Here is a 25,360-nt window from a genome sequence, read left to right as displayed (position 1 = left end):
ACCCTTGTACAAAGATCCGCATTTGTTTGGCGTTTTAGAGTAGACCACCCTGGAGGGCTTTTCGTCTGCATAAAAGAATCTTATTTATTTACACTTCATATAAGCTTCTCGCGCCTCGTAGCCCATCCCCTTCCTTCGTTGCTCAGTTCTCTGGGACTGGATGGTCCTCAGCAGCGACTCCCGCGTTCCACCGATATTTGAATGCCGGATGGTCAGCCTTTGGACCTGTCTGGCCAGGCGCTGAGTATAAGTTCTCACGATAAGTTCCCTTCGGCACCGCGTAATCGTCCCAGAAGAGTCCTCGCCGGCGCAGTTCAGGGATGAGCAGTTCAATGATATCCTTGAAAGACCCTGGCTTAATGGCATACGCCTTTATTGAGAGACGTCAGAAAATTCACGAGTTGAAAGATTTTTAGGAATGGGTTTAGTCTGATCTCACCAGGTTGAACCCATCGACGTCCGCCTCTTGCACCCAACGTTCCATGCTGTCAGCAACCTGTGCTGCCGTGCCAACGGGAGTAGCACCCAGGCCTCCGACGGTGATGTGCTGACCGACTGTTGTCTTTGTCCATTTGGCGACTTCGGGGGTAGCCTTGGACCAGCCCTCCACGGCAGACCTATGTCACTAGGTTAATCGAGCACCGACAAGTCCAGTGGTGGTTACTAACCTGATAGCATTGCTCTCGACATGACGCAGCTCTTCATCATCGCCATACTTGTCTAAATCAATACCAGTCCACCCTCCGAACAGAGCAAGAGCACCATCGATCGAGCCCAGGCTGCGGTAATACTTGAACTTCTCGGCAGCTTCCTCCTCCGTGCGACCAAGAACAGGGCAAAGCAGGGCCAAGAACTTGATACTCTGCGGGTCTCGACCAAACTCCGTCTTCGCAAGCTGGCGAATCTCAGCAACATTCTTGGCCACCACGGACGGACTATGACCGGCCACAAAAATGGCTTCGGCATGTTGAGCTGCAAAAGTCTTTCCAGCTTTGGATGTGCCAGCCTGCAAGATGACCGGAGTACGTTGAGGACTGGGTTCGCAGATATGAGGACCTGGCACATTGTAATACTTTCCAACATGGTTGATCTGTCGCACGCGTGCTGGATCAGCATAGATGCCACGCTCGCGATCGAGAACCACGGCATCTTGACGCCAGGAAGACTCCCAGAGCTTGTATGTGACTTTGACGTATTCCTCTGCCAGGGCGTATCTGTCATCGTGCTGTGTCATTGTTAGCTTGTACTCGAAGGGGTATATCGTGTGCTTGTTACGAGATTAACGACTGACATGTGGCTGTTCAGATTGGCCCAGGTTTCGCGCAGCAGAGTCAAGATATCCCGTCACAACCTGAACTCTTGGTCAGCTCTCATCTTCCATAGTCAATCATTGCTTCCTTATTTCAGAGGTAAGATCCTACATTCCACCCGAGGCTGATAAATTCAATAGTTAGTGAACTGCCAATTATAGGCTATCTTGAAATTCGTTATACATACCGCCCTTTGGTAAGGTGGTCCACGGTCGAGAGCCGTCTCGCAAGATGATATGGCGGCTCATAAGTTGTTGTCACCGTCACTCCGAAACCGATATTCTTGGTTGCTGCCGCCATCGCTGGGACGACAGCCAGGGGCTCATTGACTGGCCATTGCGCGCCCGAGATAATTGCAGGATCGAGATTGCGCGGTCCCTTGTAAACATCGTAGCCGCCTGAATACAAAATATCTAAGTCTTTGTTTGGATTGCTCTACTATTGGGGGAAATTGACGTACCTAGCACATCCGCGATGAAGATGCCATGGAATTTGGCTGACTCCAGAAGCTGTGCCAGTTCCACCCAATGTTCAATGTCGTTAAAACGGCGAGACTCATCCTCGGGGTGGCGCCAGAGACCTGGTGACTGGTGTCCGCTGCCTACATGCCAGTTAGATGCCTCCGGGGTTGGGCTTTAGAAATACGAGATCAACGACTCACACATTTCCACGAAGGCATTGAGAATCAGTGACTTGCGTGGTCTCTCAGACCCCGCAACATTCGTATTCTCGGTCATTTTGTTGGATGTTGATTGAATTGAAAGGCAACGCGATCTGCTAGAGCTTTTTACCCTGATGTTCCACGCAACAAGCCTTAAACCCTCGAGGAAAAAGGAAATCCTACTAGCACGACATAATTGGAGGGGTAGCATGCAATTTGTATCTCGAAGATCGACGAGCACATCATCCCTGCGTGCGTCACTTTTCGTGTTTTACAATCTCAACTTCGTGGCTTTCGCTGGTCTCACAAGTTATACGTATAGCATCAAAGTGGGCCGAGATGGCGCGATCCGGCAGATCCTTAGAGGCCCCCGAGAGCTACGCCATGCTTGAGTGGACGATGTTGGATTAGACTTGGCTCGACGCACGAGTTAAATCGCTGCATTAAAAATAATCCTAGTTCTCGGCCCTATACGTTTTTCAATCTCTCGGGCGAGAGATGTACTCTGCGGCTTTGCGCACTTTGGGATGCATCCATGACCCCGGGTCTATGGCTCGGTAGCTATCAATTCCCCTATTATTTTTCTTACCGAGATCGCTAAACGTGATTGATTAATTTGTGCCTTTTCAGGATATTGCATTGACCTTGAAAATCTTGTGGGTCTTGTATATGCCCTGAGATAGGTATCAGTCGGTGTCTGGGCTGGCCTTCATGTTCACACCGAGAGCTACCTCACCCTTCCCCTTTCGTAAAAGAATCTGTTTTGAGTCTGCGCTACTAAGCATTATGGTAAATGACAAGGTATATAGACAACAAAGTTCAGGTTTTGATCTGCCACAAGTCGCAAATTTGCGGCCACCTGTTGTGGCACCTCATACTGGGCTCCATGGAAATCGATCGCTCTAAACTCTAAATCTTACCCTTTATTACTCGCTTCTCACCCTCAAAAGCACCTCATCGCAAGCATGTATCAAACCATTGCGGGTCCAATTGTGCTTATTCGCTATGAAGATACCGGCGATATGGCCTCCCCCCAGAAACCATGAATACCCCTGTCCCGGAAGACGGGGCTGCATCACACTCCAAGGAGATATGATTTAAACATGCAGGATCCCCGTAGTTCCCCACGGCTTTGGTAGCATATGCTGAGCTGGTGTCCACCTAAATTCGGAGACCCTGATTAACTACAGCTAGCTATCCGACTTGTGTATTTTATGCCAATCCGGATCGTCACGATGTCCAACTTGCATGTTCGTAATGGGATCTCCACGGTCGAACCGCCTCTTTCGCAGGCAGTGGGCTACATCATTGTTGTGTTAATCGGTATAATCATCGCTCTCGGTAAGCTATTCTAGTTTCCAATATCCTTTCAAGGCCAAGCTGATGAGAAAATAGTGATGATGCTTGTGACAAAGATCTTGAAGAAGACCACTGGAGAGGATAACAAGAAGACCGAAATGTACAACCTCGCTTTAGCATGGTTACGATGCATTATCTTAGTCCTTTACTAACCATAACTCAGGTTCATGACCGCAAATCGTACTGTGCGAACTGGTCTCACTGCATCAGCCGTCATCTCTGTCAGTAAAGCTTGACTCGGTTTTCACTAGGACTGTCACTAATTACCACCGAACAGTCTTGGCTTTGGTCGACAGCGCTCCTGGGCTCTTCATTTGTTGGATACGACTACGGTGTGGCCGGGCCATTCTGGTTCGCTGCTGGTTGCAGCCCAATGATCGTGTTTTTTGCCCTTCTTGGCATTTCGTGCAAGCGGAAGATTCCTGAAGCACATACGTCCCTAGAAGTAGTTCGGATTCGATATGGTATGCTTAAATCTGAATGAAATGAAGGACGTTTTCGAAAAGCAGTCTAACAGCATACAGGTCGAGCCGCTCACATTGTGTTCATGATTTTGTGTTTGATCAATAACATATTCGCTTGCGCAAACATGCTTCTTGGAGCGGCTGCTGTCATCTCTGCCGTGTATGTCATCCTTCAAACCCTTGCATGCTAAAGAAGCTAACCAGTGTAGATCTGGCATGCATATTATTGCCGCAACCTTCTTGCTACCCGTCGGTGTTACGGTATATACCTTCGTTGGAGGGATCAAAGCAACGTGAGTTTGGATTCTGTGCTTCTATCAAAGAAGTAACCTAACACTCAGTAGCTTCTTGACCGACTACTTCCATACAGCTGTGATCCTCATCATTGCTTGCTATTTCTCTGTCAAGGCCTTTTCGGATGACCAGATTGGCTCAGTTGGGAACCTCTTTGAGCTCCTCAAAGCGGCAGCTGAGCGCCACCCTGTTTCTGGTAATCACAATGGGACCTATTTGACCATGACCTCAAAGAGCGTGAGTATGACCCTACTTCAGAGGCCTTTACTCTGCTAATAATTCCTCTTAGGCCATCCTTTTCGGTATTCTTCATACCTGTGGCAACTTTGGCCTTGTTGTTGTAAGTAGGACTTTTTATTACCCAGAGATACATATACTAATGCCCAGGGTAGATGGATACAAGCTACTTCATCAAGGCTTTCTCTGCATCGCCTGCTGCAGTTGTACCTGGCTATACAATTGGAGGTATTGCCTACTTCGCGATTCCTTGGGCCCTAGGCACAGTAATGAGCTCTGTTGCCCTTGGATTAGAAAATCAGCCAAACTTCCCAACGTATCCTAGAGTGGGTTCATCCATATTCTGCCTCACTGTCATTAAATTCTTACTTTCTCCAATTTCCAGCGAATGACTACTTCTGAAGTCAGCGGTGGACTGGTTCTTCCCTATGCAGCAATGACCATTGCAGGCAAAGGTGGGGCGGCTGCTGTTCTTCTCATGACTTTCATGGCTGTGACTTCTACACTCTCCGCACAGGTGATTGCAGTCAGCTCAATTTTAAGCTTTGACGTGTATCGAGAGTATTTCAAGAAGTCAGCCACCGACCGCGATTTGATCCGGTCGAGCCACTTTGGCGTCATCTTCTTTGCCGCATTCTCTGCTGGCTTCAGCACCATGCTGCACTATGTCGGCATTGACCTCGGCTGGACTCTATACATGCTCGGTTGGTCAAAAGCTCAATAATTTCTCCCAGAATCTGGAACTGATTGCTTTTCTAGGTGTCGTTACTTGTCCGGGAATTTTCCCAATGGTTTTCACGGTTCTCTGGCGCCGCCAAAGCAAGGCCGCGGCAATCCTCTCGCCCATTCTTGGTCTTGCGACTGGACTTGCTGTGTGGCTTGGAACAGCATCTCATTTCGGAGGTGAAGTCTCCGTCGCCAGCACCGGTCAAGTACTGCCTTGTATGTACGGCACGGTAGCGTCTTGCTTTTCGCCCATTCCCTATTCGATTTTGATCACCCTTTTGCGGCCACAAAAGTACGACTGGGCCGATTTCCGAAAGGAGAAGCTGGCGCTTGAGAACTTGGATAGTAACTTGACCACCGCTCATGTTACGGGTTCTCCTGATCACAGTGAATCAAGTAGTATCGAGAATGGAGGTGTTCAAAGCGCTGCTTTGGAGTCGAAAGAGCTGAAAAGATGGGGTCGTATTGCGGCTTTCTGGTCGATTGCGACATTCCTGGGGCACTGGGTACTTTGGCCCTTGCCGATGTATGGATCTCGCTATGTTTTCGAGAAGAAGGTATGGACTCGCCAATTTTTATTTGATCTGACATCCTCTTTGAGTTGCCCATACATATGTGAAATATTCTAATCTTTGGCATTTTCAGTTCTTTATCGCTTGGGTCGTCATTGCCATTATATGGCTCTGGGGAACTATGCTTGTCGCTATCTTCTACCCGCTTCTTGACGGTGGCTTTCAGCAAATTCGGCAGGTTTACCGAGGTCTTACTGGTAAGGAAAACATAAGTTCCAGTGTTGAAGGTGCCGAAAAGGAAACAAAAGATGATCCAAAAGTCTTTCATTCCTCGTCATCTACAGGGTCAACCGACGAAGGCCATCGGCAGCAGACGATCAAGGCTGACGTTATATAACTTCATGGATTGGAGAAGAAGTGGAAGAATTTTTGCAAGGCTTCAAACAATATCGTGGGAGAAATGTTGGCACGTTGGCCATTAGATGCTTTGACGGATCTATTAAATTCTAATACCGGGGTAAATGTATGTGTTTTGTTTATCTCCGAGAGTTGGAGCACATTGTTGTTATCTCATCACTGCCTCCCTTCTATTCATGTGCACACGAGCAGTCATCAGAGATATGGTACCCCTATCTACTAAGATTCGTTGCCAAACCTCAAGGTGTCGGTGTGTCCAAATATAGCCGAAGATCTGTACCAAGCTTCAGCGTACTAATCGAGCTCTCACGTCAAGAAGCGGTTGTCCATTCACTCTCCTCCTATTAAGATCAAGAATCAAATTATTATCTTATCTTCGACTTCCATACTACGTGGTCAATACGGGAGGACAATAGATATGTCAAAATATTTAAAAACAAAGCGTGTTCAAATATCCACAAGGGTAGCTAAACGAAAGACTATTGGCCGCCTAGCGGACGAACTTCCACAATGCCTTGCATTGGGTAAACAAAGGTAAAGAATGTTAGAACTCAAGAATTCCACGTCAAAATCTCCGTGCTCTGATCATAAGATCAACCGATTTAGCTAGATGGGAATCCAGCCTTCAGGTTATCATAGGAAGACGCAGGGTAGCTCAGCTCGTTCTGGCTCTGGTCCAAAGCACTGGTGCCACCAAATTGGTTGACAACCTAGTACAGACTTGTTAGCTTTGCCCAGGAATAATTCCTTATCACTTGGAAGAACCAGGGGACGAACCGTAGTAATCAAGCTGTCCGAACCAGTCTTATCGCTGCTGCTCTCCCACCACATTCCACCGCCAAGACCCTTGGACTGGATGTACTGCGCCTTCAACTGCGCCACCTGAGGAGTGTCATAGCTGACCATCATTCGCTGGGTGGAATCATAGCTGTAGCTGGCAACAGGCTGACCGAGGTAGTTCTCTGTGGCACCGGTCATGGGTAGGGCTTTATAGTCCCACACACCGTTCTCCCAACTGCCACTACCGACTCCAGTATAGTTGGTTCCAGGTCCGTCGGTGTTCATGAAGGAGCGCCCGTACAGGGGCATTCCCATCACGATCTTGTTAGCTGCCACGCCATTGGCAGTATAGTAGTTAATAGCTTGGTCCGTGTTGAAGGGGGTACTGGCGGGATTGCTAGTTGATGCATAGACATTCGCATCGTGGCCGGCGATAGTGTCCCAGCTTCCGGAGTAGTCGTAGGCCATAAGGTTCCAGAAGTCAAGGTACTTGTCCATTTCCGCTAGGTGGAGCTGTTGGTAGTTTGTTGGGCCTGGTTTGTTTGTTAGCACTTATTGGGATACAAAGGTTTATGCAACACATCTTACCAGCAGGGCATGCGACAGTGATCAGGAAATGATAGTTACTCGCGTTGGCCGCGCTGTAAGTATCCAGGGACTAGGATTAAATAAGCTTTACCGTGTCATTCAAACATTTAAGATAAGATCATCTTACCGAGCGCAGTGTTTGGAGGGTGGAGACCAGGTCATCAGCCTGGGCACTATTGGTAGGGTACTAATCCAGTTAGTATATGTCCATACCTTGAAATGGCTTTCTACTTACTTCCCAATCAATATCCACACCGTCAAAGCCAAGGTCCTTAACCAAGTTCGTTGCAGATGAAGCGAACGTAGCTCTTCCAGAAGCTGTGCTTAGGGGACTGGCAAAGTTGCTAGAGTAAGTCCAGCCACCGATAGACAGAAGAACCTTCAACTTTCGGTTCTTCTGCTTGAGTAAGAAGAGCTGCTTAATGCACCCGTAAACATTGTTTCCGGTGTCGCTCCACGAATCTCCGGTATAGTGTTTCTCAATATCGGCCCAAGAATCCGACATGTAAACCTCCCCGGTTTCCGGATGGACGTTGGCAAACGCGTACAAAACATGGGTCAATCTCTCAGCAGGAAGATCCTGAGGGTTGAAGTTACGTCCATAGATAGCCTAGTATGTCCAACATACATTTATTAGTCTCGACGTGGCTAGGGGATAGGTAGTAGGTCAAGGTACTAACCCAGTTGACAAAATAGGCAACGGAGCGATATCCAGTGGTATCGCGAGCATCAAGCTCGGTTGTATGAGTGTCATGCGAAGGAATGACAGCGGCTCCAGCGAGCCATCCAAGGCCCAGGAGGAAAGGAAGGATAAATCTCATGATGAAGGAAAGTTCGAAGAAGTTCACGAAGGAATGTCTAGTCGAGCCAGCGACACTGAGGTTGGAGAATGTCAAGCGAGAGTTGGGAAGGCGAACGCCACTATTTGTATTTGCCAGGAACTACAGTTCAACAATAGAGTTATCCTACCCGGGCAAGAGGAATGCAGTCGAGCGAACAATAGCCTCATGGTCCGCCAGACCGAACGGCACGCTCGCTGCGGAGTGACTCTAGGACACAAACCTCATAGTTCCACATTCGCTTCCTACTCGTTCGCACTCCCATGCGATTTAATCGAAAGCGGAAATAAAGAGGAAGATCGGAGGAATCAGCGACTGCGCATGGTCAACGTGGTCACCACAGCAGTTCCGACAGCCATCCACAAAAGACAGTCACATTCCCGTGAGATGCATGGAAGCCTTTCGAGGGCACGGGATAACAAATGCTTGCCGGTATCCGAAGCCATCACGAATGGTTTGCAGATATGTAACGGCTTCAGGATGGAGCAACGTGCTCCCCAGGCAGCCCTGCGGTCCCTGGTCTCGGATCTCGCCGTTGGAAATTATTTCTTGCTGGTGTCCAATCAGGAAGACTCGAAAGGTCCGGAAGGGGTAACATTCTCATCTCCGAACTTTCCCCTCAACCGCCCTAGATACTTGATGGCGTGTCTTCAGGTTGCTAGTTCAAGTCGATAGGTCGTCTCCAAGACGGCTCAGGGTCGAGCGTGTAGCATTTGCCCTCCCCATCGCTCCTCGGGTGTGGGATGGTCTGTCGGGTGTCCAGTAGCAGGCCGAATGTAACTTGGATCACAGTGTCATTCAGACCGCGATGGGAGATTTGATAGCACCGACAAGGAAGCGTCTAGGTCTGCTCAGCAGGCATTCCAACGGGCGAATCAGATTAGAAAGGGTCTTCTTCCTTGGTGCAAGCTGCAGGAACGCATCACCCGCGCGATAAGCCAATGTAACACTCATGCCCCGGACACCCATGCGACCGGGGCATGTGCCATACCACCCAAGACGGGGTGTGGCTCCCCAAAGTTGATCTGCCGAGTTTTCAAAATATAGTCTGGACGGAGTATATGCGAGCGTGATTATTCAGTCGGGTCATCCTGAAGTTGACTTTGCTTGGGAATGATGACCTAAGGGAGTACAAAGGCCCTCCTCGTCGCGACGCGTGTACCCGGGATAGTTTGTAGAGAGCCTCATCACCCCATTTGTGACAGGGCTATACTTCCCAGTGGATAGCACCCGCGGCATGTCTGAGATCGGATCTTAGACAACATCAAACAAAGGCTGAAGAAAAAGAAGGTGAAACCGGGGCTGCTTGGCGTGGGTTGGGAACAGGAACCAGACCCCTCGGATTGTTGCACGAAAACGCTCGGTCCTCGGATTCGCCCTGAGCTTAATTTCGCTTACTGCGGAGATCACCCCTCAACGAGGAAGACCCTCCAGTCATTTTTCACGCGTGAGATTACGTATTTACCCATTTCAGAATACGTATGCAGCCTAATCTGGGAAGATTTGATCAAATGATGCGTGCCGCCCGCCGGTACCTCTAAACCGTGGAGGTCCTCCATTCCAAATTGCCTAGAGACGAACTAATCTAACTAGCCATAACCCAATCTAGGTCGAGTTGGAGTTGTCCGCGCATGACCACGCTGCCGAGCCTCCAGACTCGTTGTAGCTGTTGATGATACTGACAACGGATCCATACGTACCAGCTACCATCAGGAACGTCCCGGAGACAACCACAAAGATGCTCCAGCAGACCATCAATATCCACCTGGGGGATTTATCAATCTTGCCTTGGCTCCAGTGATCATATAGCCACATACATCCCATGGGCTGGAATGACATCATAGTACCTAGCAAAGCCCCGATAAGGGACACGAGATTGTTGAAGACGGGGATAGCACTGGCAATGATATAGGCCACTACGGTTATTCCGAGGGTGCAACCCAGCCAACCTACCCAATGAACAACAGTGTTGGCAGTCAAATGTCGAGAGCCTTGTAGCATTCGGATGAAGATATACTTGGCCGGAAGCTATATCTCATTAGTCTAGAACAAAATGAGTAAAGAGGGAAGACTAACATGGATTACTAGCATGGTACTAGCAATTAGCCCCGGGAGTGCAAATCCATAGCTGATTTTCTTCATAGTAGGGCCTGCCGAGCCAAGAGCAGGCGATGCGACATAAGAGCCACAGTAGTAGTATACGACACATCCGATGGCAAGATAGACTGACGTTACCACCGTCTGGCATATAATTAATGATCTGGTATAGTGACGGGGCTCGCGCATTTCAGAGACTATAGAGAAGAATGCCGGCGTGCCAGCATAGGCGAAGACGATTGAAGACACTGCAGCTATCGCATCGGAAAAGCTCGGGCTAGCAACAATCTTATAGTCAGATACCCAAACTCCCGTCTGGGGGGCTGCAGAGGGACGATCCTGAACGCCCACGGCAACGGTCACGATGAAGACTGTTCTTCGAGGTTAGATCAACTTCAAAAGGCTCATATTGTCAAAATAAAACTCACTCGATGTAAGGATACAGAATAGCCCCACCCATGCAACCCAACTGATCCGAGCCAATGTTTGTATACTCGACAGCAGGAAGCCTACTATGGCGGCGACCGCGACGAAGATAGCAGTACATGCACCGTGAGTAGACACTGCGTTCAGGGAAATCGAGATACTAAGCATGCCAGAGCCGGCTACGAAGACCCAGTCTGCGCCTTTGTTAAACTTGGTGTAGGTCGAGAGAGGAAGGGAATATTCATACAGAGACAAAATGCGAATCCAAACAGGTACCGGCCAGCGTTGCCAAACATCAAGCCGCCCGCATCGCCAATGCCGTAGACATCTCGGTGTCGAAGTTTGAAAACGCCGATAACATAGTCGGACCAAGTTGTAATAGCGGCAATGGCACAGAGGATAATGACTCCTGGCACTAGTCCTAATGTATCAAAAGCGACTGGTATTGAAAGGACACCTAGTCCAATCTGGGTCTTCATCATCAGGGCTGCAGTTCCTAGCCATCCTACCTAATAGTATTGTCAGTTGGCCAAGCCATATCCCAAGCTCCCGATAGAATGTGATAGCGCATGTTGCGATAGTTCGGACCCTCTCCCGTTATCTCTCCAAAGACAGCATCGTGGCTGTGAATCTGATCCTCGTAGATCTGTTCGATCTTTGAGGGGTCCTCAGCTACGGACTCGTCATGTTTCTTATCGCTCATATTGAAAGCATCAGAAATTTCTGTTTTCACATTGAGCAATTACTCTCAATGGGAGAGATATTCCGGGGCTAGAAGGCGCTATTTAAGTGTTCTCGATCCAAGGTCGGGGCCCGGGCCGATACGTGCATCAACATCATTGCGGGTCCATACTGAAGCAGATATCAGCAAAGGCAATCTTGTGAGGAAAAGCTCAATTGTCTTATCAAACATCTTAGCCGCTGGTTATTTTAACTCTCATTTTCTCGTTATAAAAGGGTTGCTATTTGCACTGTCATGTCCGATATTTGCACTGTCGTGTCCGACCTTGAGATATGGATGATGTATAGTTGGGACTCAACCGTCGCAAACTCCCCCGGATTTCCCTCTCAAGCCCGAAAAAGCGTGGGACTCAACCCCTCACTTTCGCTCTTCGACTAGTACGTAATCGCCGGCTGTTATCTCGAAGTGGCTCCAACTGCGATATTTGATGTATGATATCCACTTGGCTCCAAGCCCGATATCGCTTGGGATGCCGACCCCAGACAGATTAGCCCCGGCAGCCTTCCCGAGACCGGCGCATCAGGCTCAACTATATTTTGACTCCATCGGCCCTGAAACACAGAAGGATCCCGACTGTCAATGAAGGTCTGCCTAATTATTCTTTTTGCATCGGATTCTTTGAAAATAAGGTGCATTGACTCCTGGGAGACTGGGAAATTGAGATAAATCATCGCCAAGCTAAGTGCCGAGATGCACGTCGTCGGCTAATCAGCAGGATCAATTCCGAGAACTCCGCATTCTCCTTGCCTGAGGACCAGTGGGGAATCTCCTGATCTTCTCCGCGTTGTCCGTGTTGATCAATGCGGAGAGATATGTATACATCATGGCAGGAGCAAGGATTCGTGTTGACCGGTAGCCCATCCGACAGTCAGCCTTGGTCCAAGCTTGCTATCGGCGTGATAAATATTCACACAAGTCTCTCAGGCCCAAAGCGACGATATTCAAGTTGGTGGAACAGGAGATCTTCTCGCCATACGGGCTAATTGATTGAGTTTCCGTGACAATCAGGTTTGGTCATCTTCTCAATTAGGCGCATGAAGTCAAAGGCAAAATTGGTAGTGTTATAGTAGAGACATGATCTTGAACTACGGCAGCCCTTCCGAGATAATATTCGTTACGAGGTGTCTGCCCAGTAGATAATGTTTTGTGAAACAGGAGACAGCCGACGCTATGATATTTGCTCAAGTTCAAGGCTAACCCGCCCCATCGCACTGGAGTGACGTAGGAGGAGTAGCAGCTGCAAAGGAGCCTGGGTTCCTTCATTGGAATATTATGTCCGGGGATTAAGATATGAATAAGAAGCTGAAGCCTTGTTGCTTGTTGCCTGAGAGATTCGGCAACCACTTTCCACCTTGCGTCCTCGAATCGATCTTCAACCCCATGCCATCGCACAATCGGCGCAAGAATGACCTAGTTCATCAAGTTGAATTGAGATCATGACCTCTTGGTGAGAGCTGATATTTGGTACGCTCATCCTTAAATCCGTACCTTAGCAGTATCTATAGCGTCTTAGTATCTAGTGCTTCACACTATTTAGTGTATATAGTCACAGTTCTTGGGAGTTGCAATGGCAAATTACGGTGATTCTAGAACGGGTGAACTACGATGAACCTTTGTAACCCTGATAGAAGAGCCAGGATGCCGCAATTACAACCCAGCTACTTAGGAATAGGAGGAAGGTAAAGGGCAGGTGCAAACATGAAGCTGGTAGTAACAGCAAGCTAATCATATCAACAACCTGGAAGCTTCTAGTTGGAGTAAACGATTCGCCAGAGGTAGACGCATCCTGCTCCGTAAAGGTGTCCATATCCTCGATTCCTTCTAAACCCTTCACCCCGGACAGTGTTCCTGTTCAACGCTTACGTCTCTCTTCCATCCAATCCCTCCTGCATACACTCCCATGGAGCAACAGACCACACCAACAGCCGCGCAACGCGCTCTCGCCACCCCCGAAATCGTGGCCAACATCTTCAAACACCTTACTCAAGCGCAATGGATCACGCTATTGTTCGGAGGGCCCAAGGTCTTCTATGACAGGAAATGCTGGATCCATGCAGCCGCGTCAACTCTCTGTGGTGCCCCGAAACCAAGAGGTATCTCTGGCAATATCCAACGACAGGAAGAATGATCTCACTCGATGAATGCCTTGCCCGAGTCCATCCGGACCATCGCCAACTCTATGCGAGCTTTGTCAGACGTGCCAAGGTTACTTCAGCCCATCTTAGAAATTCACCCAGTGGGCCAAATGGACATCGCCAACAACTGGGGAAAGACTTTGCCCGAGCGGGCTCTGATTAATCTCCCTGAGCACATCAAGGTCTGTCCCTTCTCTGCTGTCCTTCTCCTGCGTGAAGTTTACGTGTTTGACTGAATACGACTTACAAGGCTATAGGATCGATACCCAAAGATCAAGTGGTTCGGAATCGAAATTGAAAATAGGGCTGCTCGCAAAACGGTCGATGACATTCTCAAACTGCTTCCCGAGAATGAGATTCAGTGTGTATGCATGAAGGGCAACCGTTCTCCGGTTATTTGGTAGAGTATTAGCTGCTGTCTAGGTTTTCAAAAAAACATATCGCTGGGCGTTGAAATGTTCTGGTAGCATGATATTGTCCACATTTGAAAGGCGACCTTTGGGTTACTCTAGACATTGATTTCGTAAACGACCTCGACTGTTGAGGTGCAAATTGATTTCATTGCACCGACAAGTGCTCAAAAGGCCTTCGCTGTCGCAAAATCTGGGTTTCCCACTTCCAGTCTCGTCTTGTCCTTTCCTTTAGATATCAGCGCTATCCTGGGGCGCATCAGCCAACCACCACATGCGCTCTGTCCTCAAAGCTCAAGGAAAAGTCGATTCTGCTCTTCCACTACAAGAGATCTCCCGGAGAGCATTTCCACTATCTCATTGGATGCTAGAACAGTGATTCCAAACACCAGCTTGTCGGTGTCCGCAAACCGATTCTAGTATGTGGGAACAGTATAAGCGTCAGCAAGAAGAGTAAAAGGACCTCGGTTTAGACTTACATCCAGGAGCTCCACGAGTGCCGTGGCCATGTCAACTGACAGTACTCTTGGCAACCATACTAACTCACGATATGGCAACTTTGCAGCGGGGCCAGCCATGATTAGCTCAATCTGTACGGTTGAGAGGCTCGGTGTCCGCATATCTGGTAGGAGGATAGTTTGTAGACCGACATACAAGTACGTCGCAGTTCGTTTCGGCGAGGTTACTCCAGGGGCCAATAAGCAGATTTCCACTGGCTATGAAATTGGCATACATTTGTCGACGGAATGGCGACACGTTTGCAAGGCAGGCTGAAATACTGGTGTGGGCTTCCGGCGTTGGATGCTCCCAGAGGTGTCGGGCAGCCTCCCGAAACCACAGACTGTTGACACACGCACATCGTAGCAGTGTTCTGTGGGTGACGGTGTTCGATTAGCTTCCTTTGGGTGTATCCTTGCTCTGAGTCTCGGGTGGCCCTGGGTCGTAACTGTGGACCAGCCAGTTGAGGATCTCACCGACGAGCTCGGGGATCGCGAAAACTCGCTGCGCGGCCATGACGACGAAGTCACTCATTTTCGGTCGTGGTGATGGACGTTGTGGCCAATGAGTATGAGGTAAGTTGTAACCCAACTGAAAATGGGGGGTGGGAGGGAGTGGCGTGTGTGAATTATCAGTCTTTGGTAAACAGAGGGTGGTTCACGTGAACGAGCAAAACTTATTGATAATTTCATCAACACGGTGGCCAGATATTGACCTCAGTATTTTAATGTGGTAACTTCCTTATCTAACTCCTTGTTAACAAACTTCGCAAACTGATATGGAACCTACCCAGTAAACTACTTAGTTTCTAGCATAGCCTTTTGCTAGAGCTAGAGCCATATTCACAGAACTACTATCTTTTACCGCGGGCAAGACAATTTTTCATTTATCCAGAACACAAGCAGATATTTCTAGATCTTAGGTACAGGGTCAAGCTCCGTAACAACCACAACATGGGGGAAACGGCGATGAAGATCCACCAGCAGATCATCATTCACCTTGAAGAGACAGTCGAATCTGATCAGCTTGAGGCTGGGGAGTCCAACCTGTGTTCAAGTCAGCGAAAAATCTTTGTTGTTCCAAGGAGGCATGGATCCAAACCTTGATCAGTCGAGACAGGCCCTTCATTTCAACCGGTCCCTCCACACGCTCAAACGGGTCGATACACAGGGTGATGTGCAGAACCTCCAGCGCTGGGGCATGGAGTCTGGGGATATTGGCACCCCTGGTTCGGATTTTCAGGTGTAGGACCTCCAGGTGAGGAAAGGACAGGCCCCTCAGGTCGGTGTTGCACCGCGAGATAGTCGAGTCCGGCATGCTTGTCATTTTGAGCCGCATCACAAAGTTGGCGTAGAATTGTCGACGATATCGATTGACGCAGTGAGGGTGTCCAAGAAGGCCAGTCATTCCTCCCACGGGGCGAGCCCAGAATCTATGCATGATCTCTTGGCACCATAGGATGTTGACACTGGCGCATCGGGCCAGGGTATGGCGATCGTAGCGTAAGGACATCTCGTCGGGGTAAACTCCGTCCTCGAGAAAGTCGAAAATGCGACAGAATAGCTCTGGCGTGGTGAGTACGCGCTGAACCGCTATGATCATCTTGGGGGCTATGATCAGAGGGAAAGCCATTTGAGTGTAGATAGAGGGAAAACTCGGTGGATGGTCGAGCGGGAGTGCTTTTGAAAGGTAAGGAATGGGAATATTTAAGTGATCAAATTTCTAGGCTACAGCAAGATACGATTCGAAGATTCAAGGCAGAAAAGGAAGCTCTTTTGGGAAGAAGATAGAGGTCCAGGTAGCAATCTGTTGACAGGCAACCATCAGGGATGATGACGGAATCTTCATGATCCTTTTGGATTGGAACAACCAAGGCTACCACGGCATCAGGTAACTTCTCTTTCCTCCCATTGATAATCATATCCCAAAGTTTTGAATGTTTTAAGAGACGTACCAGTATAAGCGACTAAATGATATACTTCGGAATATTGTCTTTCCGCAGCTCCGAACCAAGAAGTTCGATCTTTATATCCCCAAAATGATCTTCCTGTCTATGGCTGTTGCTCCAGAGCTTTCGTTGGTGGAATTGGATACTGGTTTTGGTACTAATCCAACTCTTGGTCTTATTGAGCGCAGAGTGATTGAGAATCTTCTCAGACATATCAAGGCATACTTCTCACTTCTCGCAAGATTGTGAGAGCTTCTTGGGCGAACTTATCTACTCTTGCGGCCTAGAACTCGTTTCCCAATTTGAAGACACTCCGATTCACGAAGAAGTCCTGGGTCAACGACGATCTCCTTCAACTATGCGCCTCGCGTCTCCCCGGGGTGAATGTGTCTCGTGACGGCCCTGATATGATGTTGTGGGAACCACTGCCGGTTGAGACAGTGGATGAAGGGCTCTAGATGCTTTTTAGGCCAGCAAATGAGTACTGGCTACGCTCTTTCGCCACTTTTGATTGAAAGGGAACACATCTACACGCTTAGGTTTTATGGATTTAACACAAAGTATTTATTTATTTATTTATTAGGTTGACTATTGACAATCGCATGAAGTGATATGGAAAGAAATGCTATGAAAACCATGCTATTGCGCTCTTCTAGATTAAGGAAACAAAAAGGGGTATATCCATCAAAGTACATGAAAACAAAAGGCTCAGACTCATTAATGTAGGAATGCCCTGCAAACCAAAATCAACAAAACGTGAAAAGCAGATTGAACTTTTGTATAGGCCACGGGGTATTAGAAAATTATAAAGCCAAAATCCAGAAAACGAAGGAAAGTCATTACTTCGCCAAAGCAGAAATGATCATCAAGAGGCGGTGCGCAAGCCTCGCAAGCCCGAGCTAACAACCGTCTCCGAATACTCAGGTGGCGCAAGACTGACATCGAAAACCGACTCGTTGAGGGGTGCAACCGAGCGAGGCTGGAAGAATTCGTCCAGTTCTTCCTGTGTCACAATCATGCCCAAATCAGACTTGAGGGATTCTGCATACTTTGGTTGTGTGATGACCTGGATAGGGAGACGGAGGGAGACGGTAGGAGTGAGCACGTTGGCGCCCGGCGTGTGGTATGTCAATGATAGGTCGAGCGAGTAGGTGCGCGAGATGAGACAGGAGTGGAAGGTCGGGACAAAGGTTTTGTTGTTGGGGAGGCTGACTGGGATTACTACAGATGCGGTGTAGTAGGTATCGCCGGAGAAAGAGGTCGATGGGCCGGTTGAGTTGTCGGAGGTCATGGATTGTACGGAGTCGCGGCGTTCGCATTCGGTTGATGCTGAGTGCTTGACCCATTTTGCAGAGGCAACGCACATGTTGGAAATAGGAACGGATTCGGTGAAGAGACCTTGGCCAACCTGGGAGAAGGGGGTGGTGCCAGATTGCATGGGGAAATCCTCCCAGGGTCCTGCGCTGTAGAAGGTGCTGGCCTTGATCTTGCTGGTCATCGAGCCGAGCTTTGGTGGCTGTTCATCACCCACGGGGTCGAATCGGAGGTGAACTGTTGTCATGGTACTGACGGTATCAGCGGCCTCACAGCTGGGAGTAAGCAAGCGAATTGGCTTGGGCTGCGAGGCGGAGGCTACCAAGCGGCCGAGCTTCCCTCGAAGGAACCCGCGCTTAACACTCTTCTCCTTGCGGGTGCAATAATAGATGTGGTCGGCCACGTTGATTGGGGGATCCTCCTCCACAGTTGGGATAATGCGAACCTTCTTCGCAATATTGGCCATGGTCTTGAGGTTGCCGTGGTCGGTCGAGGATCTCTTCAATACTGCTGCGCGTACGATATAGGAGATCTGGCTCATATCGGGGGCCATGTCATCCAGCAAAGTCTTGCCATTGCCAGCTAGCATGGGGTCTCCCAATGTGGGCGGGAGCATGGTGTGTGCAGTGTGAATGTGGATATTGGTTCGTGCGTGGGTGCAGACCTGTGGCAGCAGACGATCGGGTACCACAAAGGTAAATGGAAAGGAGTATGTGCGTCCTGCCTCCATAATTCGGGGGCAGGGATAGTCGGATTCTTCGATTGGCTGGCGAAGTTTGAGGAACATCTGCTGTGATCCTGTGCGTCCAGGGCATGCAGCCCGCTCGACGGTGGTGTGGGACGTTCCTGCTTAGGAGGTTAACCCTGCACTCATGGTAGTACCATAAGATTTCCATGGTGACATACCTTGGAAGATAATTTCAACCTCATCAAAGCGGGTGTCGGTATCCACTGTGATCTTGACGATACCCTCGATCTGGTCACTGGTTGTATAAGAGTTGACCAGGCCAGGTTTCTGGCCGACCAGCTCAATCTCGACCTTTGGTGGAGATCGACGGGTAAAGACATCTAGCGTTTCTGAGCCGTGGCTCATGATAGATCTGGCAGTCATTGCGTTGAGATCTTGGAGGCTCTCGGGCCCTTCAGGGATGGGGATCTGTGAATAGAATGGAATGCGGCGAGTAGGTGCTTCTTGTACTCTTGTTGTATTTAAAGTATGCGGGGCCGGGGAGGACGTGCACTCGTGACTTAATTGGAACACCCTGCAGGGTGGACAATTTTGAGTTTTTGGATTGATAAGGAAAAAATAAAGAAAAGAAGACCTGAGATGTCACTCGGCGGTTTGTTTTCTTTAAGAGCCAGAAAAGAAGCAGGGTCTGGAGAAAAAAAAAAGAAGTAGAAAGTGGAGCCGTCGACAACCGCACTGGGGCTCGTTGTATACTCCGTCCAAGAACAATGCGGTTAAGTAGGGAAACCAGAAACTTGATGGGTCTGTAGTGGGCACAAAAAAACTTGCGGAGGGTCTCCCTCGTTTTATAGAACGTCGAATTAATGATTCCTATAGAAGATAATCCTTCAGCACGTCAGAGATGCTTTACAAATCCACGGTGTGCCTTTTAGCCTTATTCGTGAGTCATCCGCATCATTCAGAACCTTTCGCCTAATTCTAACCGTTCGGGATCTGAATGATGGCGTACGCGACCTTGGGAGAACGGGGAAACACGTGTGGAGGGCCAGCCAAAGCAATCGTGGAGAGTGCAGTTAAAGGGAAAGCTGGAGTGGTCGAGCCAACGGAGTCATTGGGCAGACCAGATGATTGGAGGAGGTCAGCCTAGTCACGCCCTATTTCGGGCCCTGCTCACGCCCTTGGATTGACATTCCGCTTGTCGTTAAAGGAAGTAGTTTTGAGAAAAAAAAGAGAACCCTTGGCTAGCTCGGCCAGGGATCCGAGCTGCATCACGCAGACCTGCGCAGAAGCACCATAATGGAATGTGTGACCTCGAACTGTAGACCTCCGTCGCCATTCTGCTCGTCGTTTGGCAATAGAGTTAGGCCGGACATCGAAGTCTGCGAAAATCTGATTAACAAGCTCTCTCAAAAAGCAGAGCAAGACCCAAGCTCTGACTCTGAACGGGCGGGCTCATTGGTGGAGCGCGCCTTACGTCGACATGCACGCCCTTCGGGTCTCCACTGGCGGCTTGCGACAATCGGAGTGATCCACTCCCATTCTCTGGATGGAAGACGCTCGGTCGTTGATTGCCGCACCAGACCAATCATGCCCCCCAAGCCATCGCGGGGAGTCACAGGCAGTGATTGGAGCACCGACTGGCTCTGCTGACAATCCATCTGGGATTTCAAAGCATGGGAAAGCTTTCCGCCCTCGTATTAGGTTTGTCAGCCTGGCGTTCGTTAACTATCAACCTTGATATTCAGATGATGTCGTCTTTGAATGTTCTTGATACCCTTGTCGCCATGACACCATATGATGGGGGCAGGTCCATCAAACCCTTTTCCGAGGAGAAGTACAAGCAAAAGACGATGGTAGCCGATCTCTCGGGAGGATCCAGAATTTTCCGACCGTAACCGAGCATCTGGCCATGCCGAGTGGGTGCAATTTTCGGAGTCGACAACGGGATCAAAGGGGGAAATCGTTTATGCTGGCTCGTGTCAGGCCGTCAATCTCGGTGATTCAAGTCGGTTTCCCATCGGCGTGAGATTGGGACCCCGAGATCGTCATCAGGTGACTTCATTTCTAATGTACAGAAAATAAATATGACTTCAGAGCACTACCATTTCAAACAACTGTTGGTTTATTCTTATAGTAAAATATGGAAAGTAGAATTTCGAGTTCAAAGCTTATGTTTCTTCTTATTCATAACACTATCGAGGTTTACAAGGGCTGTCCCGACAGATAAATTACGGTGTAGATCCGTGGTGCAAAGCGGATGAAACCGTACTCAAAAAACGTCGACGCATGGAGATCCACGCTCATTCTTGTCTCATACTGGCCAGACACAAAAGTGAATGGGCGGCATCCAGCTCAAGATTAGCCGAGTGAAGACGGCAGACCGAGCAAGGCAAGAGACGACATCCTAGTAGGATGTCATGGAATAGAAGGAAGTGCAAGAGAAAAGGGGAAACAGGGGAGAAGAGGAATCGTGGTGGGAAAGCCCACCCATTGGTATGTCAATTGGTAACATGAAACTAGGTATCTGAAGTCCACAGAGCAAAAACGCCGCATCAAGACGCCAAATGTACCCTCATGAAATTAGTAAGCCACTCTCGTTCGCATATCCTACCAGGCACGTTAGCGATGAGTCTTGGAACGAATGGGGGAAGCGTTGGTGTAAACTTACCGAGATCTTACGCTCGATCTCGCGCACAGAGCGATCGAGCTCGGCGGCAATCATCATCTTCGTATCGTTTGGCAACAAGAAGTACATCTCGCACAAGTCACCGTCAATGACACCCTTAGAAGGGGCATAGTAACCGCGGTAGATCAGGTGGTCCCGACCAGCCAGGGGAGGGTGTTGTGAAGCCAGTTGCATCTCCAGGCTTTGGAAGAAATCGACATCTTCACGGCTGACGAAGGGAACGAACATACCAACAGTGCCCTGGAAGCCGGTCCAGACAAGGATGTCACGACCACCGGCCACCAGCTGCGCCTTGTGTATACCGGTGGGAATGTCTTGCACGTAGTAATGGACCATGAGCTCTAGACGATTGGGCGTTCCCTGAAGGTAGCCTCTCTCGTGGACAAGGTGAGCACCAGACCCATCCTCGTCAGCCTCCTCGGAGAACTTGCTGGGGCAACGAAGCAGCCAGATGTTGCCAAACTTGTCACCACCAGCAGTAGTTTCATAATCGACCATCGTAGTAGATGTGGTCCACCGTGCGATGGTATCATCCACGAATGGAATCAGGATGTTCTCCTGATACTTGTAAACGACATAAGTTACACTGTCGCGTGTGTCGCTGACAATGATTCGGCTTCCTTGTGTCTGAAGACCGACGATGGTATGTGGCACAACATGGGCCTGGCATTTACGAAGCAGCTGCTTCATGCCCAGATCGTACAGCCGGAGAAGCGAACCAATACCGGCAAGCACTCGGCCCTGGAAGGCAAGAAGAGCCAAAGGAGGTTCGTCAACCTTAGTCTTATGAATGAACTCCAGTTCTCGGCCGTCTTCTTGGAAGCGATAGATGTGAATGAAACCAGTGGCTGATGAAGGAGAATCGGCAGTCAGATCCTTGGCCGTTCCGACAACCAAGAATGTCTCATCATCTTGACTAGAGAATGGCACTGCAGCAATACTGACTGCGGCCTCATTTTCTTCCAATTCAAGAGTGAAGACCACTTGCTTAGTGGAGACGGGGTCCACAATTTGAATGCATGATGCCCAGTGTCCGGTACCACGAGGGTAGCCAAAGTCTTCCGGGGGAAGGATCTGAGCTTCACCATTGCGAGCTTTTGAGTCCTCAATGAGGCTTTGTTGTGTCGCAGAGGACAAAACGTTGTTGTCGGATTCGATGACATAGAAGAGGGGCTGCTCAGGATGCTTAACAAAGCGACGGGGGGTATGAGCCAGGGGAATTGACTCCTGCAGCATGTTGTTGTCAAGCTTGTCAATAGAGAAGATTCTAATGATCGTCAGTGAAATGCTCAAATCCCGATCATGGTTGCAGCAAAAGGGAGAGTAGTGTTTGATCTCAGTAGGAACAATTGGAAAAATAAAAAATAATTTGATCCACATAGTAAATTCGGATCCTTTTTTCATCATATGATCAAGAAGAAGGGGAAGGGAGGGAGATTGGATAGAAGTTAGAACATACCGTAGATTTTTGCCCTGGATACCAATCATGCCCTCTTCGCACTGCTCGCTAGAGAAGTTCCAGCCCCATTCAATGCTAGCACAGTCGAGAGGTGTGAGCATGAAGCTCTTTGTTTGAATATCAGAGTATCCGAGCCATGGGCGCGAGCTGAGAGCCAAGACTGCAGTTTGGCCCTTCACGGAGACTTGTGAAAGCTTCACGGGCTTTGCGCCCAGGAAACGCGTACGAGTATCAGAAAGCTCGCCGGTGACCTCATCCAGTACGGTGCGGAGGTAAACACCGGAGTAGAGACCGATGTGCAGGTAAAGTGTGGTGCCACCGGAGCTCGAGTCGGCCATAGCAATGATGTTGAGAGCCGAGGGTGCCGACGTCAAAGCTTGCACGGATTTGTTTTCAAGAGTGGAATCTGGATCCAAGCTCAGGATGCGGACAGTGGAGTCATCGCAGCCAACAGCCAGGAAAGAACTGCGCATCCTGCCTTCGGGAACTTCGCCCAAACTCAAGCAAGTAACAGTGCCAGACATCTGACGGCGTTCGTCGTATTCTGCCAGCGATCCATCGGCATCCATTTCGAAGTAGACGATCTCGCCGGAACTCAGAGCGACAGCCACCTGACGTTCATTGGTAGCCGCAGCAACGATGGATCGGTGCTGCGGTGCGGGCCACTCGTTGACACGGCGATCAGCCATCAAGTGACGGATACCGCGAGGGTGGACTTGGATCAAAGAGTCCTCGCCCAGCTGTTGCACTGCAAGTGTCGGGGCTGTAGAGAGGAATCCAGTGTCGGAAACCTCTTCCACGACCTCACCGATACTGAGGACAAGAGTACCATTGGCAAAGGAGAGCACGATGTAAGCATCATACTCATCACCACGAGTCAGTTTCGTGGTCCAGACTGCTGAGGGTACTGTTCGAAGTTCTGACTCGACGATCTCTGAGACTTCCAGCCCATGCTTCAGTGTTCGGAAGGAGCTGCGAGCACCGGTTCCACCCACGGTGTATATTTGTGGAGCATCATCACCAGTGAGATTGGCAATCTTGCTATCCGTCAATGGGTTGAGTGAGTTGAGACTCTCCATGAGGTTCAAGTTCTCCGCGGGGCGAGGGCGGAAAAATATCGGGTCATAGGGAACAGAGGGGTCGGCGGAAAAGTCATCACTGCTGAATTCGGTCTCCTCATCGTCATCACCAAGTTTTTCAAATTGGTAAAAGTTGTGGTTGCCCGATTCGCTGGCGACGTAGAGGAAACCACTCTTGAGGATCAACAAGCTGGAGGCAACGGGGACGGTGTCAAAGTATTTGATTTTCAACCGTCTGACCTCACCAGTGAGTTGACCATTCTCATCTTCGACCATGTCAAGGGTCAGCTTGAACATGTCGCCGTCTTCCGTCTGAAGGAGGAAGAAAAAGGCGCCTCTCATCTTGTGCATCACGCCTGACACAATGGTGCGTTTCCTCTCTGGGTTCTCGGTCGGTCCAGTCCGGCGCGGAATGGGCACACGGAAGGCATCCTGGTTCGAGTGACGGTAGGTGATGTTGTCCTCCGCGCACACAAGAACACCGCTGGGGCCATCGGCTCCTCCTGGCACTTGGAACAGCATATTGGCCGTACGATCGACAGGGTCAGACCATTTACGGACAACGTGGTTGAGGCCCAGGTCAAGCTCATAGTAGACAAGGACCTTCTCGATCTCCTCATACGCTTGGCCAGTGGGATCCTGGTCGGCTTCCGAGTAATCCACTTCAAGAGCAGCAAAGACGGGGTTTTCATATCCCACGTCCAGGGCCGTCATGGCAAAAACCAAGGTCTGTGGCTTGTGTGCCTCAAGTGGAGACGAGATAGTGAGCTCGGCCTGAGAGTTGCGGTTCAGAACGTAGACCAGCTTGTTCTTTTCCAAAGAGGCAATTAGGCACGCTCGACCCTTGGGGTCCACGCCCAAGTACTGGCCCGGAACAACCCGGCGAACCCCAGACTTGCCAAATGTTTCCAAGTGGATCCGGTTGAAGCGGTTCTGGGAGGGAACATATTCGATGATCGTGATGCGACCTGAATCAGACCCGATGATAATGTAATCTGAAAGAGAAAGACTCAGCAAAGTTCGCGCATAATAAGTTTATATACCGCGTCCACATTGCTGGCCCGGGCAGGTTCCGGAGCCCATCAAGGGACCGGATCGGATAACCAAGACCGTGCTACCCGGGAAGCTTGAACAATCACTAAGTTGAACTCGTAAATGCAACCTAGGGCGACAACAGAGACGTACCTTTGTTACTTCCAGCCAGTCGGAACGCTGCCAACGAACGAATGATGCCAAAGACATCTTGGGAATAGATCGGGGTGACCTTTCCCTGAGATGGGTCAGGACGGTGGATGGTCAGCTTGGACCCAGAGGCAGTGACGATCTGCTGCTCCTTAGTACCCGCAAACTGACCAAGGATGGCCTGAGTGATCGCAGTAGGGGGCTGGATCGTCAGCGAGTACATGAACATGTGCGAGGTGGTGGCCATGATGGGCAATTGAAGCTTGACGCCAGGTCTTTTTGCACCCCCGACGCGAAGCAAAATGACTAAAAGGTGTCACGAGCAATTGCAGTCCAGGGGGTGTGATAATCACACTAATCCCATAGCTGCTGAAAGGAGTGGAGGGGGTTGAGAGACTCCTGCTGTTTGCTTTGAGGGTGAGTTCCCGAGGGAGTTCTGAAGAGGTTTTCAGCAGAAGCTCGAGCAGCGGGAAGCAAAGTTGCAAAATTCCAGTGCGCGGGAAGCTGTT

General features: G+C 49.6%; 8 protein-coding genes across 8 annotated transcripts; 2 read left to right on the top strand and 6 right to left on the bottom strand.

The window, feature by feature from the left end:
• Window positions 1–142: 142 nt before the first annotated feature.
• Window positions 143–2,047, bottom strand: N7496_002208 (LLM class flavin-dependent oxidoreductase; the record flags this gene model as incomplete). Its single annotated transcript, XM_056695139.1, has 8 exons — window positions 143–370; window positions 440–617; window positions 669–1,225; window positions 1,292–1,351; window positions 1,422–1,434; window positions 1,498–1,708; window positions 1,771–1,911; window positions 1,972–2,047. The coding sequence occupies 8 exons, from the start codon at window positions 2,045–2,047 to the stop codon at window positions 143–145; spliced, it is 1,464 nt and encodes a 487-aa protein (XP_056557351.1).
• Window positions 2,048–3,206: 1,159 nt separating this feature from the next.
• On the top strand, window positions 3,207–5,960 carry N7496_002207 (sodium:solute symporter family protein; the record flags this gene model as incomplete). The annotated part of the gene is made up of 12 exons (XM_056695138.1): window positions 3,207–3,312; window positions 3,367–3,430; window positions 3,494–3,551; window positions 3,608–3,794; window positions 3,855–3,954; window positions 4,004–4,087; window positions 4,139–4,325; window positions 4,378–4,428; window positions 4,481–4,651; window positions 4,711–5,029; window positions 5,085–5,608; window positions 5,697–5,960. The coding sequence occupies 12 exons, from the start codon at window positions 3,207–3,209 to the stop codon at window positions 5,958–5,960; spliced, it is 2,115 nt and encodes a 704-aa protein (XP_056557350.1).
• Window positions 5,961–6,582: 622 nt separating this feature from the next.
• N7496_002206 (glycoside hydrolase family 18 protein) lies at window positions 6,583–8,169 on the bottom strand (the record flags this gene model as incomplete). The annotated part of the gene is made up of 6 exons (XM_056695137.1): window positions 6,583–6,690; window positions 6,758–7,293; window positions 7,349–7,418; window positions 7,476–7,535; window positions 7,584–7,958; window positions 8,029–8,169. The coding sequence occupies 6 exons, from the start codon at window positions 8,167–8,169 to the stop codon at window positions 6,583–6,585; spliced, it is 1,290 nt and encodes a 429-aa protein (XP_056557349.1).
• A 1,623-nt stretch (window positions 8,170–9,792) lies between these two features.
• N7496_002205 (amino acid transporter) lies at window positions 9,793–11,413 on the bottom strand (the record flags this gene model as incomplete). Its single annotated transcript, XM_056695136.1, has 5 exons — window positions 9,793–10,215; window positions 10,264–10,655; window positions 10,713–10,904; window positions 10,958–11,215; window positions 11,299–11,413. The coding sequence occupies 5 exons, from the start codon at window positions 11,411–11,413 to the stop codon at window positions 9,793–9,795; spliced, it is 1,380 nt and encodes a 459-aa protein (XP_056557348.1).
• A 2,284-nt stretch (window positions 11,414–13,697) lies between these two features.
• On the top strand, window positions 13,698–13,991 carry N7496_002204 (uncharacterized protein; the record flags this gene model as incomplete). Its single annotated transcript, XM_056695135.1, has 2 exons — window positions 13,698–13,769; window positions 13,845–13,991. 2 exons carry the CDS (start codon window positions 13,698–13,700, stop codon window positions 13,989–13,991), a joined length of 219 nt encoding a protein of 72 aa, XP_056557347.1.
• A 1,415-nt stretch (window positions 13,992–15,406) lies between these two features.
• On the bottom strand, window positions 15,407–16,127 carry N7496_002203 (uncharacterized protein; the record flags this gene model as incomplete). The annotated part of the gene is made up of 2 exons (XM_056695134.1): window positions 15,407–15,541; window positions 15,597–16,127. 2 exons carry the CDS (start codon window positions 16,125–16,127, stop codon window positions 15,407–15,409), a joined length of 666 nt encoding a protein of 221 aa, XP_056557346.1.
• Window positions 16,128–17,308: 1,181 nt separating this feature from the next.
• N7496_002202 (arrestin (or S-antigen), N-terminal domain protein) lies at window positions 17,309–18,868 on the bottom strand (the record flags this gene model as incomplete). The annotated part of the gene is made up of 2 exons (XM_056695133.1): window positions 17,309–18,603; window positions 18,664–18,868. 2 exons carry the CDS (start codon window positions 18,866–18,868, stop codon window positions 17,309–17,311), a joined length of 1,500 nt encoding a protein of 499 aa, XP_056557345.1.
• A 2,157-nt stretch (window positions 18,869–21,025) lies between these two features.
• Window positions 21,026–25,098, bottom strand: N7496_002201 (DDB1/RSE1 family protein; the record flags this gene model as incomplete). The annotated part of the gene is made up of 4 exons (XM_056695132.1): window positions 21,026–21,052; window positions 21,114–22,398; window positions 22,591–24,664; window positions 24,855–25,098. 4 exons carry the CDS (start codon window positions 25,096–25,098, stop codon window positions 21,026–21,028), a joined length of 3,630 nt encoding a protein of 1,209 aa, XP_056557344.1.
• Between the last annotated feature and the right edge of the window lie 262 nt (window positions 25,099–25,360).

The sequence above is a fragment of the Penicillium cataractarum genome, assembly GCF_028827025.1.
Source record: "Penicillium cataractarum strain IBT 29864 chromosome Unknown utg000002l, whole genome shotgun sequence".
Classification (NCBI taxonomy): Eukaryota; Fungi; Ascomycota; class Eurotiomycetes; order Eurotiales; family Aspergillaceae; genus Penicillium; species Penicillium cataractarum.
This window is presented reverse-complemented; position numbering and strand designations above follow the sequence as displayed.